Source organism: Mustela erminea, chromosome 2 (genome assembly GCF_009829155.1).
Source record: "Mustela erminea isolate mMusErm1 chromosome 2, mMusErm1.Pri, whole genome shotgun sequence".
NCBI classification, from domain to species: domain Eukaryota; kingdom Metazoa; phylum Chordata; class Mammalia; order Carnivora; family Mustelidae; genus Mustela; species Mustela erminea.
Window position 1 is genome coordinate 131,441,406 of NC_045615.1, and position 17,926 is coordinate 131,459,331.

Consider the following 17,926-nt stretch of genomic DNA (forward strand, 5'->3'; position numbering starts at 1 on the left):
AATGACAGGTGTGTACGCATAAATTATCCACTCATACCCGCCCCCCCGCCCCCGTGCACCTAGCCCAGCTGTCACAATTCACTCTGTGAACAAAAGCTCAAAGACACAATCGTGCTTCTAGGAAGGTTTATGCAATCAGTGACTTCTCTTTCGCAGACTGTTCTGTGAGTCTGGTTATAGCAAAAATGCTTGTTCTGAGACTGAGGAGTGTGTAACCATTTTTCTTTCTGGCTTAGGACTTGGAACTGCGTCCAAAGACTACCAAACCCACAAATGCCCAGCCCCCTGTAGCCAAAGGCTGGGTGGGATAAGCCAAGGCAGAGCCCCTAAAAGAGGACAGAAGGCCCAATCAACCAGAATGTGCAGGAATGGAACCCCAAGTCCAAGAGAGTCATCTTTCTGTCGTCTGGGATTTTCACCTGCTTCTGTCCATTTTCAACAAACCAATAACTAACCATCCTATACCTGAATCCCTAAGTGCCAGGAGATCCTCAGGTCCTTTGAGCATTGCCAAAAATGAACTGTAATTTAAGAGCTAAAAGCATTCGGTGTAGCCCAATTATTCAATGACAGTATCACACACAGATGAGTGTGACATCTGCAATAACCGCCACTTCATTATTTAGAATATATGCATATCTGAACTTCCTTATTTCCAGTCATCCTGGAGAACAGACAATTCACCACACATCTAAGAAGCACTCACTGTAAACAACAGATAGTCGGTAGAATTTTAGAAAAACACACACTGAACGGAATTTTGACATGACCGGGCATTTCAGATGGTAACCAAGTTCAGCCAACCCCACCCCCTAGAAAGTTCCTGCTCACCGTGACTTAAGGATCTAAAGCTTGCGGCACAACCTCTCCCTTCGAGCAAGCCCTCTGGGAAGGAAGCACTTGGTCTCTGAAATGGCCAAGATGAACCCAGACTGCAGGGAAGAGGCAAGAAGAGGGTAGGGCTCCAGAGAGCCTGTGTGAGTTGGCAACTAACTTAGAAGAGGAGCAGGAACAGGAGGAGAAATAACGCAGAACTCGAAGACAGGATCCAGAGTGGACGACGGGTCTGAGGTTCAGAAAACCAGAAAAGGAGGGCTTAGGAGGCAAGAAGAGAGATGTGCTGTCATTTTTTACATTCCCAAGGACAGTCTACTGTCCCCTTTGATGTTCAGTGATGGGCAACAGCAGCGAGACCAAGCCTCGGTGCTGAGGTGATGGGTGATGGGTGACATCAGGCCCCTGGGTACTCACCGGCCGTTGTCCCGGCCCACGCCCCACACGCGGATGCTGGCGATGGGCTGAGAGTGGAGCACGGAGCGGTCCATGGGGTCCACCAGGCTGAGCGTGTCGTTCTCCAGGATCAGGTACATGTCTTTCCCCTGGGATTCAAGGAGAAAACATGGTCTCTTCCTCAGGAAGCTATGCTTGGTGACACAGCTATCTAGGGACGTCATTGCAATGATCCAAGGAAGCCGCTGTCTGGGTCTGTGATTTGTTTTCCTAAGAGAGCAACATCCCCTCCTGACTAAAACAGCATAGATCTTTTGTATGCCTCGCACATACCCAACTGCTCTCTGCCTCCCCACGTCCTCTGAAAAGTGTTCCTAGCCCGCCTTCTAGCCGGCTCTTGCTTTTAATTATTTACAATTCTGAATCTTGACTCTGAGAAAAAAGGCTAATGGGAGGTTCCCTGGAGAACCTAGTCTTCCGCTAATGCCAGGCCTGTCACTCTCCTAACCCATCTCTTCTCTTCGTCCCTTGCTCTCCGGTCAGACCCTACCAGCCATGTCCTTGACGGCCTTCCCACAGCCACGGCCACCCTGTTCCTCCTCGGCGTTTACAGCACTTCGCTTCTGTGGGATTTGGCTGGCCAATCACAGGTGCATTTGTGACTGACTTGGGACTACAATAGCTAACGTTTCTAGAACTTGATCATATCCCAGATATTACACCAGGGGCTTGGGGCACACTGGTTCGTGATCTTTCCAACTTGCCCTGAGAGCCTGGTGCATTATGATCTCCGATTAGCAGAGAGGGAAGCTGAATCTTCAAGGTCAGGCTACTTGCTCCAGGTCTGATCCAGAAGCTGGGAGGCCTTTCGTGGCACAGGCACTACTGTAATACCCATGCGGGGTTGGCCGAGGCTTCTCATTGCTTGCATGTTCCTGTCCCCAACATAGGCTGGCTCTTTGGGGGCAAGGACGCTAGACTATTCAACTTGATTCTCCTTGTAATTCCTCAAGTATAGTTTGAGAAATTATTAAACATCTGCTGTTCATTAAAGGACACTGTGTCCTTTCCTTCAGCCTTAGTTGAGGCCAACCATGTGACAGTCTTCAGGAGATGCCTGATCACGGAGCCCTGGAGAGCTGGGAATGGGGGAGGGGGAAGGTCCCACCGGTGCCAAGCAGGTGACACGCTTTGGGGTAACTGATGGCTGCTTGGGAGAAGTGATAGATGTCTGGTGCCTTCTCCCCCTCTACACTTCCCCCAGGAAAGAGGCACTGACTGCAGCCTAAGGGATCTTCCTCCAGCCCCGCTAGCGAGTGGCCAGCCTTCAGGACAAGTCCCTCCTGGTCACCGCCACCCCATCTCCATGCAGCCGCTCTATGGCAAACACCTTGCAGACACTAACAGACCCCGAAAGCCTCTGTTTTCACGCCTTATGGGATGCCCCCCATAGGGAGGCCTATTCCCATGACTGAGTGGGGTGATGTGTTTCCTTGGGGCTAACTCTGCTTAGAAACTCCGATCTGTCCCCCCAAAGGTCACAGAGACTGTCTTCATGGGTTAACTTGACTGACCCTGCCTGCATTGTTGGGGAGAACCAGAACAACACCCAGTGGGTAGTCTAACGTGGGCTGGTTGAGTATGGAGCGTCCCTGAATGAAAATATGGGGTGTCATACAGCACACAAGTGTCTTTCCAGGTATATCCTGTCGCTTTTCTCGTCAACACAGAGCAGTTTCTGGCTGACCACTGCAAAGTCTTGCTAACTGGTTTTTGTAACCAAAATAGCAACGTTCATGCAGCTTTCGTCTGCAGAGGAGACCCTCATCCAATAGTTGTGACTTCATTTCTGTCAGCCACTCAACAGATGTTTGAGGAGTTGTGCTATATGTGGTGAGGCATGGCAAAAATGCAGAGCTTGTCACCCTCAGTGATAAGCTCTACTTTATACATGATGAACCTGAAGAATTCATTGTTCAGAAGAAGGAAGAACTGAGGAAAAAAAGGAATGGCTTAGCGGGGCTAACCAGATGGGAAGACAAAGTGGATTTTTGGGCATGGCTGCCCCTCTCCCCCATATCCCCATAGAAAGTTCTCTCTCCTATAGGTATCCTGCCAACGGGAGATTCCTTTAGAATCTTACTAAGCTCTTCTAAGCACCTGGTGGCAAGTACTTGGTGGTATTTATCAGCCATTCACATGTTAGTATAAATTAGGCCAACTTTTCTTCTAAATCCTAGCTGAGATTTGTTCTTTTGGTGGAAGAGCATTTTGACTGAAGGAGAGAGAAGGCAGCTAGATAATCTGGTGGGAAAGACTTATCTGGGTATTTGGGTGGGAGGTGGGAAGTAATGCAGTGAAATCATGGTAAAGGCAAATACCAAACAAGCTCTTCCTTCTTTCTCCCCGTGCTTGAGATCTAAAAGTCTGAATGGTAATGCAGCTCTGGCCCATTCTAAGGTACCTAGACTCTTCCATGGGAAACCTTGGGAATCTCTCTCCCCTTAGAACAGTGCTGCTCGGGGCTCCAAAGAGCTGTCAAGGAGCCCCTATGACTGGGCAAGGTTTGAGAGAAGGGGGCGTACAGAGCATGCGCTACATATCGAGATGCTCTCAATATACCTGTTCTATAGGTCCCAAGGCACGGCAGGCTTTTCCTCTTTGCCGTGATTTTTATACGAACTTGGCATTTTTACTTACTAATTTCCTTTCTGCAATGATGTCAAACTAACATTTCAAAGCAGAGTTACTTTGTTCAAAGTGAGAAAGAACATACAGTTATCAACTCTAAAAACTCAGGTATCATATTGATTGTCTGATTATACATAAAGCTGAACGTGTTATAGAAGGAAAACAGGTCAACTTTTAGAGTGTGAGTGATGGTCGCATTTCTGTGTGTACGGACAACAGCCACATTCCCCTTTGAGAACATACTTCCAGCAAACAGCTCCCTTCCTTCTTATATAATGGTGTATCCAGTTTTGTGTGCAAGTTTTGGGGTTTCTGGGCCCGAGTACTCATCCATACATCCCTCGGACTTGGGGAGACCCGGTCAGCCCCTGGCATGTAGACACGGGTAAACGTTCTCCCCCAGGGTGCAGTCCTTACTGGGATCTGGCAGAGCAAACAGATAAATGGAAGGGTTGGTACACCACACCCACCCTACCTGTCTTCCTGGCGAAATGCACCTGGTTAGTATCCCTCAGTATCACACCACGCAGAGCTCCGGTATCACACCCGCAAAGCACGGTGGAGTGTGAGCAAGCCCGCCGTCAATTCCTCCCACGTGTGTCACTCACCTCTCCCCAGATGCCGACTGTGTCCCGGATGTCGTTTTTGCAGTAAGAAAGCTGCCTGATGCAGTTGTTGACGGCGACGCTACTTTTGCCAGGGGCGAGGTCCTCCTCTGCCATTTCCACCCATCCCAGGGAGCGTACGGCGAAACACTGCAAGACAGAGCATGGGGGCGTGAAGGGAGGCACTGACCACAGCTGGTCGCCGCCAACTGCAGGGTTTGCCCAGTGCGGCTCCCATCACTACATAACGTCCGGTCATTGAATTCAGTAAACGAGTCCTCTATTGCTAGAAAATTAAATTGGGACTACCTTTTGCTGTTAAAAAAAAATGTAGTGACGGGGCACCTGGGTGGCTCAGTTACGCATCTACCTTTGGCTCAGGTCCTGCGATCGAGCCCCACATTGGGCACCCTGCTCAGCGTAGAGCCTGCTTCTCCCTCTCCCTCAGCCGCTCCCCCTGCCTGTGCTCTGTCTCTGTTGAATAAACAAATAACATCTAAAAAAAATGTAGTGATAAATATCTTCTTGCCTACTTTTCTGTATACGTGTGTGTGTTCAGATTATTTTCTTGGAGGGGATTACTAGAAGTAGAATTATAGGGCTAAGGAGAATGAGGATTTTTAAGCTCCTTTATATATGAAAAGCCAGGGTTTTTTGTTTTGTTTTGTATTTTTAAACAGTAAGAAATGCAACACCCACGAGATCTACTACTTGTTAAACAACCCAGAAAAAAGACAGTGGGAGAGAGGAAGAATTAAATACATGTTTGGCACTTGTTTCTAGTACTGATGAAGCAAAATGTATTCTTTAGTACCCAGAAATGAGGGAAGATGGGGGGAAAATGTGCCTTCATGATAATTGGTCTCCGGTCCCATAGCATCTGTAATTAAGCACCAAATCCTGAAAGGCCACACAATGCACCAGCTTGCGAGAAACCCTACAGCGTAAGTTCCTTTTATTCTTTTATCCTTTCAAGATATTTTGAGATTATGCTCCTTATCTTCCTTTCTAAAGTTCACTCAGTTGTTTCAAAACATAAAAAAGTATTATGTGCACGTTGCAATGAGAAAATTCAAAGATGTATAAGAAAAAGGAAACTCATGGGACATGCGAGGGCTCGTTCGGTGACAGACCTGTTTGCTCTCCGTTGCCAGGGATGCCAGGTGGCCGGAATGGGGGTCCTTCCCCAAGTGCACCCCAGCTGAAGAGGCTGCATACCTCCCCAGCATAGGGGGGCTGGTGAGGGGCCACATGTCTGCAGGAGACAGCAAGCTGGCTCTCAGGGTACTTTATGAGGTTTCCAGCGTGAATGTCATCAGCAGATGGACAGAGGAGGCAGCTGGCCAGAAAGGAGCACTGAACAGGACTGCCCGACTGTTGAAAAAGGCAGAAATGGGGGGCGCCTGGGTGGCTTAGTGGGATAAGCCTCTGCCTTCAGCTCAGGTCATGATCTCAGGATCCTGGGATCAAGCTCTGCATCAGTCTCTCTGCTCAGTAGGGAGCCTGCTTCCTCCTCTCTCTCTCTGCCTGCCTCTCTGTCTACTTGTGATCTCTGTCTGTCAAATAAATAAATAAAATCTTTTAAAAAAAAAAAAAGGCAGAAATGGCCAACCACCTTCGAATGCAGACAGTGGGACAAAACCCCAGGAATGGGCATCATTCTTTCCTGTAGCTGATGTCCTCCGGTAATCTCTAGCTTCATTATACTACATTTACACTGACGTGCTGACCCACCCCCCAACACCCCGTGCAGGGCAGGGCTGCCGGGGCAGTTCCAACAAGGACCGGACACGACTGAAACCTCCCCTTCCCCACGGGTGGGAGGAGTTCCTTAGCTGACAGGAGGCCATCTCGGTCCAAGACAGTCGTCTCTCTGACCTCGCAACTCAGGGAAGTCTATAAACCAAGACGACCCTGCCCCCCACGCCGTAGCCACTTCTGGGCCCGCCTGCTCTTCCACCCAGAATGCACTTTCCCTTTGAACACTAGAAATGCTTGCTTGCGTGAGTTTGGCTCGGAATGCTTTCTTGGCTGGACTCAAGAACCAAGGCTGGGAAACAGGGCTCGCCGCGAACAAAAGGAAGAAATGCTACACACTGTCCCCAAGTGACCACATTCAGTCCGTTCTATCTTCCTTGTTTGACAGCCATGCCCTAACTGGCCCCCTCCTGCCTGAGTTGCTAACCACACTTTTGAGGGAAAAAAGCCCCACTAAAACACCAAAGACAATCTGTTTAAGGAAACAGCACACAGATCCTCCTGTGCTAGAGGGAACACAGGCCACCCGGAACAGAACAGCAGCCCTGAGCTGACAGTGGATGTGATGCCTTCTACACAGACACCAAAAATGGTGGGTATTCATCCTTTCTGATGGCTGAGTAATATTCCATTGTATATATGGACCACATCTTCTTTATCCATTCATCTGTTGAAGGGCATCTCAGCTCCTTCCACAGTTTGGCTATATGCTGCTAGGAACATTCGGGTGCATATGCCCCTTCTTTTAACCAAATCTCTAACTGTGGGGTAAATACCCAGCAGTGAGATCGCTGGGTCACAGGGTAGCTCTATTTTTAACATCTTGAGGAGCCTCCGCTGTTTTCCAGAGTGGCTGCACCAGCTTGCGTTCCCACCAACAGTGGAGGAGGGCTCCCCTTTCTCTGCATCCTCGCCAACATTTGTTGTTTGCTGTTTTGTTAATTTTTGCCATTCTAACTGGTGTGAGGTGGAATCTCACTGTGGTTTTTGCTAAGCGAAGTAAGTCAAGCAGCGAAAGACAATTATATGGTTTTGCTCATATGCGGAACACAGGCAATAGCATGGGGACCACAGGGGAAGGAAGGAAAATCTGAAGGGGGAAAATCAGAGAGGGAGAAGAACCATGAGAGAATATGGCTTTCCCACCTTCGCCAAAAAAGTGCGTGGAGGTTTGTCCACACACCAGCAGGCAGTCCTCCGACTGGAAGTCCTACAGTTCAACTCAATTCTGACACTACCCTCTGACAGCATCAGATCCCACAGGCTAAGGGGCTGGTCCTACAAGACTGTCTCCACCCCTACCCCACCTTGCCCTCCACCCCAACTTTGATGCCAGTCACAAGGCTAGGTTATAAACTGGAGGGTCCAACAACTTGCTCCCCGGGTTCCATTAATTTGCTAGAGCAGCTCACCCAACTCAGAAACATTTTCCTTACTAGCTTCCACACCCTCTCCGGGCAACCCTACTCTCCCCCATCTGCTTGTGTTCATTATCTTCTGGGGTTTGGATGGAGGCTTCGTTACAAGGGCATGACTGATCAAATCCCTGGTCATTGGTGATGCAACTCCATCTCCAGGCTTCCCGCGCATCCTCAGGGGTCCGGCGCTGGAACTGGAAGTTCAAAGGTCTAACACCCGGTGGCCTCCATGCTTGGCCAGCCCCCAGCCTTAGCTGCTCTCCAAACATCCCATCATTCACATAACAAAAGACCCTTACTCATTCTTAGCACTTGGGAAATTCCAAGGGTTTTGGGAGCTGTAAGCCAGGAACCCAAGAGCAAACACATGAGAAACAGATCTCAACAACTTTGCTAGATCAACATATTCTCTCTTTTTTTTTCCCCCAAATACATATTCTTATAAGTCACAATATCACACATATTCTCTCTTTTTTTTTCCCCCAAATACATATTCTTATAAGTCACAATATCACACACCTCTAGTGCTCTCCTCCAGCATCAAGAAAGAAATGGAAACTCTCCCGGTTTGGAGAACATGTCTACTTTAACAGCAGAAAATAAGCAAAGCACAATGAAGAAGACATTGTTCAAATGTCAAAGGTATTAATTCACTTACTCCGTACCTCAACACTTTGAGGCCAATACCAAGTTAACTGTACTCATTTTACAGGTGAGGGAAGAGAAAGAAGCACAAGGCTAGTAAGTGGAGAACCCAGGGTTCTGGGTTTTTAACCACACTCTATATGCCTGAGAGTTTACTGGAAGGGCTGTGTCCACAGAAAGGCTCAAGACTGGTCAGAAACATCGGTATAATTTTGAGTGTATATGGCCCAGAGCAGGGACAGCTTGAATTAAAATCTTAGCTCTGATTTATGGGTTCTGTGATCTTGCCAAGTGATTTATAAAACCCCGAACTTTTTTTCATTTATAAAAACGGAAAGAACATTCGGCGAACATTCGTTGAATGGGAAAAGCAAATGAACAGAGTGCTACAGTGAACCTTAGCTCGAGTCATCATAGGGAGAAAATGAAAGGATATGACGTGTAGTCCTTGTGACCACACGTGCCAGTGGTCCCCAGGACATTCTGGTTTGTGTTTGTTGATCTAGCAAAGTTACTGAGTGGCTCCTTTTACTCTTGAAAGGGTCTCAGTTTGGATAATAAATTACTGTGGTCGCTCTGGTCAAATTCCAGTGAATCCAGCCTCTGGTGTGGAAAATGGAGGTTCGGATGGGCCACTGTGCTGTGCCCAAGTAGAAACAGGGTTCGAGATCAACCGAAGTTATCAGTTGAACATCTGGTGATCCTGGCAGAGGCGAACGATAAAACACTGTGTGGTCATCATATGCCCTTAAAACTAGAAGTCAGGAACACATTTTCCCACTCTCTTAAACTGCCTGCTACAAAATCCTACAGCCTGTAAATACTCCAAAGAAATTATTAACAACAAGGAAGGTAAAAGAGAATATTGGCTGCTTGGTGTCCCTTGAGTTCAAGAATACATGGACTTCAATTTCAACAAGCTCACTAAAATTCTAGGGTATTTTCCTTGGCTAAGAAATGCAAACGGTCCATGAAATATATTGTTTGTCAGGCTGATAAAAAGAAAACAAGAGCCCTAACTATATTATTACAAGGAATTTCAGTAATTTTCCTTGTGCAGTTTTGCCGCTGTTGTAATTTGGTTTCTGATCTATAAAGCCTCGCCACCGGTCCCCGTGGCTTTAGTAAGAGGAAACAGGTGTAATAGGGGAATAACCTAGCTCCGCCAGGGAGCGACTTGGCCCTCCCAAAGAACCAAGCCCCAGAGAGCGACCTGCGCTGTTTGGTGCTGCCCCCGTGTGGCAAGGAAGGTTTACAACCACCACTGCTTTTCCTTAAACTTGGAGATTGATGATGCCCCAGTGCAGTCAGCCCTGGAAATAAACATCTGTTTCAGATCAAAGGAAGAGCCCAGAATATTCAATCAAAAAAATCAGAATTGGGTTCTCTGCTCAACGGGGAGTGTGCTTCCCTCTCTCTGCCTACTTGTGATCTCTGTCAAATAAATAAATAAAATCTTAAAAAAAAAATCAGGTACTTAATCAACCTTAAACTTTTAAGATACTCTTTTTCAAAAATTTTAAAAAAGCCTCCTAACATTTACACTTCGATTGATGTTCATTTTTCTTTTCAAGATTTTGTTCTTAATCTCTACATTCAATGTGGGGCTCGAACTCACAACCCCGAGATCACAAGTCACATGCTCTACCGACCAAGCCAGTCAGGCAGGCACCCCATTGTTCATTTTTCAATAGCTCTTTACCGAAAGCACAACAAATGAGTATCGGTTCAGGGAATAAACAATGTCATTAGATGAACAAGTCAAGACTTTGGGGAGGTCACTTCCGGTCTCTAAGACCCCCCTTCCTCACCCAAAGTCATGCTGTCTCTAAGACTGGTCCTAAAAGCAAAATGTGGGTGGAAATCCCAAGACTGCCACTTATACTGAGATCTTGAGCAAGTAGGTTAAAATCTCTGTGCCTCAGTTTCCTCATCTGATACTAAAAATCCCGGTCTCCCAATCACCTGTCACATGTTGTGAGGGTTAACTGGGAGAGCTCGCTGCTGCTCCCATTAACCATGGCTGGCATTAGGGGAACGAGCGTGGTGGCTGAATTAGAAGGGACGCAGCTCTTGGCCTGAGGCGTCCTTCTCTCCCATCTGTTCTCATCCTCCGCACTGGAATCAAGTTGTCATATCCTGGTTGGAAACACACGTTGTGTTTCCATTTCATTCTCTCAAGTCCTATATTAAGAGACATACCCCTGGGGAGAACTTCTTGCAAACACACATGTGGAAGGACAGAACGCAGCACAAAGCCTTGATTTCTACAGGCCAAACAGTCCTGGGTTTGAATTCCTACAGCCCCACCAGTGCTTCTAAGTGTTCTCAGGTGCAGAATGGTGGTAAGGGAGGCTCCCAGAGTTTTCAGGAGATCCAAAGTGCAAGTGGCTGGCACACGGGAGGCCCGCAGCAAATGCTTGCATTTCCTTCCCTGGAGCTTTAATGAGGACAAGAAAGAGGAGAACATTCGGGCAAGGGATGGGGAGGGAAAGACAAAGGAACTAGGCGAGCCAGCCTCAGTGCCCAGCCCCAGGGAACATGGTGTTTCCACGAGCCCACGTCCACACGGCGGCACCTTCAATGTCTGGGTCAAGGTCACTGTTCTGTGACAACCAAGGAGCAAAGACAAAGAGGGAACTGATATTTGAATTTACCGTGACACTAAATCATAGATATTAAAAAACTACAAAAGTTCATAGAGAAAAGCTACAATTGCATTTAGCATTACACACGTAATCCTAATTAACACTCATTTATGGGATTAACTTAACCATTGAAGCCTAATTACCCTGCAGCACAATAACAACTGTGTATTCAAGTCAATAAACATTTATTGAGTGCCTATTAGTTCCTGGAGACAGAGAGAAATGAGTCAGACACAGGTCTACTCTTGAAAGCCTATAAAGGAGCAGACACCAAGTGCGAATCCATAACACGGCGACGAGAAATCAGGGGACACAGACACACACATGTGCTGTTGCTCATGGAAGGGCAGCTTTTTTTCTAACTCAGAGAGAGGGCATTTTGGATAGCTGTTTTAAAAAAAAAAAACATTTTATTGATTCGAGAGAGAGCGTGTGCACACATGAGTCAGGGGAGGGGCAGAGGAATTGGGAGAAGGAGAGAGGGAAAAGCAGACTCTGTGAGGGCCTGACATGGGACTCGATCCCAGGACCTTGAGATCATGACTTGAGCTGAAGGCAGATGATTAACCAATGCAGCCACCCAGGCACCCCTAGACAGCTATTTGAGGGATGTGGTATTGAGTGGAGCTTTGTAGAATGGATGGCTCATTCAATTAACACTTACTGACATCTCCAATAAGCCAGGCACTAGAGACACATCAAGGAACCTACGAGACCAAAGGTTCTGCTCTGCGTAGTAGTTTAAAAACCAGAAGGGGGCCCTTTGGTGGCTCGGGTGGGGGAAGAGTCCAACTCTTGATTTTGGCTCAGGTCACGGTCTCGGGGTTGTGGGATCGAGCCCCACGTCAGGCTCTGTGCTCAGCAGGGGATCTGCGGGTGACTCTCTCTCTCCCTCTCCCACTGCCCTTTCTCCCCACTCTCACTCAGAAACATGAATAAAGGGGCGCCTGGGTGGCTCAGTGGGTTAAAGCCTCTGCCTTCGGCTCAGGTCATGATCCCAGGCTCCTGGGATCGAGCCCCGCATCGGGCTCTCTGCTCTGTGGCGAGCCTGCTTCCTCCTCTCTCTCTGCCTGCCTCTCTGCCTACTTGTGATCTCTGTCTGTCAAATAAATAAAATCTTAAAAAAAAAAAAAAAGAATGAGCATATTTAAGAAAAAACATGAATAAATCTTAAAAAAAAATTAAAAACTGGAAGGATGAATTCATTTGGCTATGACACCAAAGATCATACAGCTCAAGGATATGAGCAAGATGAGTTAGGTGCAGGGCATGGAGGGGAAGGGCATGAGCATAGCGGTTTTCAGGTTTTCAGGCCCCAGGTTTTTAAGGGATGAATACCAAGTTGGATGATCTGAGCCAAGGTATGTAATCTCCTTGGTGAGCCTCAGTTTCCACGTCTGCTGCGGTAAGGACAATGGTATGGTCCTCCTGGGGGTAACTGCGTGATGACACGGGATGGCCTGTGCTAAGCACCTTTACAAGGTCTGGTCTGAGAAAAGGTGAGCACTACTTCCTCAAGGTCTTCGGTCCTTGTCAGATGGGTTGGGATTGCGGAATGCCACCAACAGCCAGCCAGTCAATCCTGTTTTGTTTTCCAACTCATGATACAAGCAGGACTAAGGACGCACCTCAGTGGCTGGGGGTGGGGAGAGACAGCAGGGCCCAGGGAGGGGAGGAGGAGGCTCCATCCTCTTCAGGAGGACACACTCCATCTCCTCGGCTGACCTCAGTGGGGTTGACCAGGAGTCCACGGCTCTGGGGGGGGGGGGTGGGCGTCTAAATCTCCTGAAAATATGCCCCCAATTATTTGTGTTTCCATATTATGGAAAAGAGTCCAAAGCTTTCACTAACTTTCCAAAGGCTCTGAGAATATGAAATACTTTACAAGAATTCCAAGGGAGTTCGAAACCAGAGCATCAAGTCACCCATGAAGACGCACGCATGGGGGCAGGAAGAGCTTACCAGGTGGCAGCAGAGCTCTTTTTTGAGAAGTGGAGGGGGCGGAGAGTGGTTCAAGGGCTCTACAGAAGAAACGAGCAGGCATTTAGGGGAGAGCAGAAGAAATGGGCATGAAGGGAAGTGGGGGTAGGGGGAAAGGGCTGTCCCTCTGGGAAGGAAGCAGTCTCTGGGTGGCTGGCCTGCAGAGAGGACGGAAGCCTGATGCCCTGTGTTTGATGCGCTGGGAGCCCCTCGATTATCCTCAGGGCTCCAGCAAAAGCCTGCTACAAAGAGTGGACGGACGTGCAGGGGGGGTTAAAAGAGAAGGGTGTCCCCTCCCCGGGGGAGATGCTTGGCAGAGGAAGAACAATAAGCAGAGGCCTCAGAGTGGAGACCGGGAAGCCAAGCCAAGCCCCAGGGAGCGGGCGGCCTCTGGGAAGGGCACCTAGACTTCCTGAGGGTGTGCGACCAGCACTCTCCCCGGGAGCCCAGCACGTGGCGACCCGGGCCTGCGTACCGCAGAGCTGCTCTGCGGGGCCCTCCTCCATCCGAGCGGCGGGAGCTGGTGGAAGGGACACGTGTTCTTACTACACGTGACTATGAAGAACCATTTATTTATTTATTTATTTATTTATTTATTTTATTTTTTAAAGATTTTATTTATTTATTTGACAGAGAGAGATGACAAGCAGGCAGAGAGGCAGGCACAGAGAGAGGAGGAAGCAGGCTCCCTGCCGAGCAGAGAGCCCGATGCGGGGCTCGAGCCCAGGACTCTGAGATCATGACCTGAGCCGAAGGCAGTGGCTTAACCCACTGAGCCACCCAGGCACCCCGAAGAACCATTTTTTAAAAAAATTTTTAAGATTTTATTTATTGATTGGAGAGACAGCGAGCACAAGCAGGGAGAGAGGGAGAAGCAGGCTCCCCACTGGGCAGGGAGCCCGATGTGGGGCTCGATCCTGGAACTCCAAGATGAGGACCTGAATTGAAGGCAGACACTTAACTGACTGGGCCACCTGGGTGCCCCAAGAAGAACTTTTTTAATAATCATATAGCTCACCTATGAACAGTGAGAGTATTCTCTTTTCCCGTCCTGGTGGCCAGGATAACATGGCCATTCAGGGCACACTACGTCTGATGTCCTATGTTCTGGGATGTTTCTCTAAGGGTTGAGAACAGCCCTCCACCCTTTCATTTCGCAGGCACCGCATGCCATGGAGACAGCACGAGCCTGCTTTCTGCCCTGGGGCCAGGCTTCTGAACATCCGGGTGTCGCTGAAAAACAGAGCAGCGAGGAAGCAAAGGCTGTGACTTCAGATGACTGTCGCAGAGTCTGATCTGAGAAAGCGCAGGCCTGGGGCGCCTGTGGGGCTCGGTCCGTTGAGCATCCAACTCCTGATTTGGACTTGGGTCATGATCTCAGGGTTGTGAGACTGAGCCCCGTGTCGGGCTCTGTGCCCAGTGCAGAGTCTCCTTGAGCTTCTCCCCCAGCCACCCCCTCCCCCTCCCCCACGCGTACACGCTCTCTCGCTCTAAAATAAGTAAAGTCTTAAAAAGAAGAAGAGGGGCGCCTGGGTGGTTCAGTGGATTGAGCCTCTGCCTTCAGCTCAGGTCATGATCCCAGGGTCTTGGGATCAAGCCCCGCATCGGGCTCTCTGCTCAGTGGGGAGCCTGCTTCTCCCTCTCTCTCTGTCTACTTGTGATCTCTCTCTCTCTGTCAGATAAATGAAAAAAATCTTTAAAAAAAAAAAAAAAAGAAGAGGGAAAAAAAAAGCACAGGCTTTTCAAGATTCAACACACCTTCCTTGGACACTGCCTCCATAATAGGGAAGTCCCGAGGGAGTTGGTGTTTGTGGTCATTACGTGGAGGAATGTAAATCATCGTCATCCTGGACACTGTTTCCAATATAATGAAGCTTTATGCGCTCTTGCTTCTCTCTGCAACGCTGAAATGGTTCCAAGTCCAGCATCCAGGGGCGCTCTACTTGAGAGGTGCCTGGGGACTCCAGAGTGGAGGCTGACCCACTTCTCCTTCGGGCAGAAGCGAGGAATTAGCCTGATTCATTATTCAGCGTGACCCCGGTGGCCAGGGAGGTCCAGAGAGCATTTCTACACTGACCCCAGTGAGCGCCGTGGCTGTGCCTGCTGCTTCCCCCAGCTGCGGATAGCGTGATGAGCAAGGGAGCGCAATACAAGACGCCTGGCCCTTGGGGACCCCCTAAGCCCACTAGGACCATTTACTTAATTTTTTCCCTTCCCACCTTTCACAACAAGGCAATCCTGCTGGAAAAGCACATCCTTTGTTAACATCTGACAGGGCCATCTACAAAGAGGACAGTCCTAGTACTAGATGCCACCCATAATAATAGATGGCACGCACACAGTGCTTACGATGTACCAGGCATCCATCCTCCGATGGGGCTGTAATTGAACTATTGTCTACGATATCCATCTCCATGCCCGTTTGCGGGTTCGCTCCTGGCGAGTCGGGTCACCTCTGCCACCGGCAAATAAGAGGCTCTGTCCCTAGTAAATGTTCTGGAAACACGCAAGGTCGGGGTGTGGGAATAGCACGCACTGTCTCTGTATTTGGGAAAGGCCTCAGAGTGCGCGCCATGATACGGAACCAAAGCCAAGTTATTTAACACAATTAGAGGAATGGTGTGTTACGAAGTAAGGGGAAGAGTTTCCAACTCGCCCTCAATGCATGACGTGGAGCCGCGCGGGTTCCCAAGATTTCGGGCTTTGGTGATTTGTCAATCCTTCAATGAATACAAAAGGATGCTTCCCCAGCAGGTGTGTCTCTCTTTCTCCTGCTCTGTGCCGTTCCCAAGGCGGGGGACTCTTCCTCAGCTGTTCTGTAGGAAGGACTTGCTGACTTGCCACCAGACAACGCTGAGAAATGCCATCATTTGGAGATTTACAGAAACCGGGGTTTGGACCACTGATGTACTGGAAAGAAGGCGCAAGGGCGGTCACGCGGGAGTGGACAGAGATGTGATTCCGCATGTCCTTTAAATATTTAACTGTCGCTGGGGAGTCCTTGCTGCCGCGAAGTCACTCAGAGGAAACAAGCACTCCCCACTCCTCACTGAGCGATCTCTTTGGTAAGGATGAGACAGTCCAGCTGCGCAGAACGGGAGCCTAGGCTCCTTCCTATCCCCTCATGTGGCCGGGCGGGTGGGGACATGGTCTGAGGCCGTGCTGGAGAGCGGGACAGGCCACTGCCCTGGATTTTGACACACGCTGGTGCAGCACTGAAATCATGACCTCAGTATGTCTTGCTTTTCATATAAGACACAAGATACATATTTCTGTGCGGCAAGGAAATCCTAATGCCAGTATGTTGTAAACATATTTCTAAGCAATATTCTCACTCATACTTAGGTGAGGGGATTCCAGAAGTCTAATGAAGAGGGAGGGAGTTTCCATTTACTGAGCTCCTATGGTAGAGGTGCATTTATTAGTTTTCCCATTTAATTCGGTAGAATTCTCAGGACCAAGTGAAAGAGGCAGATTCTCCCCATCGACCCCCATGTTTGGAAGCAGAAAACAGACTCCCTAAAGGAAATCTGGCCAGTTCAGGACTTCAGAAAACATTCTGAAAGGGGTGACCTGGGGTACCACAGTAGCCATACTTAACCCTGCCACTTGTGCCTGTGGTGTGAGGAGGTGGCGGGAGGTGGGGGAAGGCTAAGATGGAGACAGGAGACAGCAGTGTCAGTCACACGTGTTCATCAGGAGTGTGTGTGTCTGGACACGATATGCGGAGTAGAAAAGCTCATTTCTCCTGTGTTTCTCCTTCAGGAGAAATTTCTGGTCCCCCAATATGTGGGGTTTTTTTTTTTTTTTCCTCACACCAAGCAATTCTCTGCAATACCACTGGGTGTCCCACAGTTTAACTCAGTTCTGACCCTGTGTACCTGGAGACAGCATCAGATCCCACAGGGGAAGGGCTCAGTTCCATGAGACTGCCCCTCCCCCCACCTCAGATGCCAACGGCAAACCTGGGGTTGTCCCCAGAGCTTCTGACTCCCTGGCTGTAAACTGGGGCTTCCCACAACCTCCTCTATGGGTTTAACTTGCTAGAGCAGCTCACGGAACTCAGGAACCAGTTTCCTCACCAGAAAACCAGTTCATCGTAAAAGGATGTAGCTTGGAAACAGTGAGATGGGACAGGTGCAGAGCATGAAGCATGGGGACGGCACCGAGCGACCATGCCACTCCCCAGCCCTGCACGCATTCACCACCTCTGAAGCTGCATGAACCCCATATTTGGGGGATTTTTAGGGAGACTTCATCACATAGGCACAATCTACCATTCATTCCATGTCTAGCCCTCTCACCTCTTTGGAGGGGCGGGGTAGGGCTGAAAATTCTAAGCTTTTCATCATGGCTTAGTCTTTCTGAGACCAGCTTCCCACCCAGGAGCCCAACAAGAGTTGCCTCATCAGAACAAAAGACACCTGCTGTCATCCAAGAAAGTCCAGTAGTTTTCAGGAACCAGGATCAAAGACTAAACTTTAGAATGAAAGATGCTTCTAGTGCTCTAACCATGTAGGAAATCCTGAGGGTTTTAGGATCTCTGTGCAGCAAGGGCAGATGCCAGATACTGTCCTTACATATGTAAGCCACTTCATCTGTATGACAACACATGAGAAAGCTGTTATTATGATGCCTATTTTACAGATGAGGAAACTGAGGCAGAGGGTGGTTGCTAGACTGAATTGTGCCCCCTTCTGAATTCGTATGTTGAAGCCGTAACCCCCAGTGTGGTTGTATTTGCAGGCGGGGCCTCTAAGGAAGTAATTAAGGCTAAAGGAGGTCATCAGAGTGTCCCTGAATTGAATAGGACTGATGTCCTTAGAGAAGAGAGAGAGACACCAGGAATGTGTGCAGCGAGAGAAGAGACCAAGCGAGGACACACAGGGAGATGCCATTGGCAAGCCAGGGAAGGAGGCTATGGGAGAAACCAAACCCGCCAGCACCGTGA

At 48.9% G+C, this 17,926-nt stretch overlaps 1 protein-coding gene across 12 annotated transcripts in view; it reads right to left on the reverse strand.

Moving 5' to 3' along the window:
• Positions 1 to 17,926, reverse strand: part of APBB2 (amyloid beta precursor protein binding family B member 2) — a 369,643-nt gene that overhangs the window by 67,072 nt on the left and 284,645 nt on the right. For all 12 annotated transcript variants that reach the window (XM_032334144.1, XM_032334145.1, XM_032334149.1 and 9 more), the window contains 2 exons: positions 4,530 to 4,676; positions 1,252 to 1,379 (listed from right to left, as the gene is read on the reverse strand). In XM_032334144.1, the coding sequence (XP_032190035.1) occupies positions 1,252 to 1,379; positions 4,530 to 4,676 (275 nt within the window). The remainder of the gene's footprint in view (positions 1 to 1,251; positions 1,380 to 4,529; positions 4,677 to 17,926) is intronic.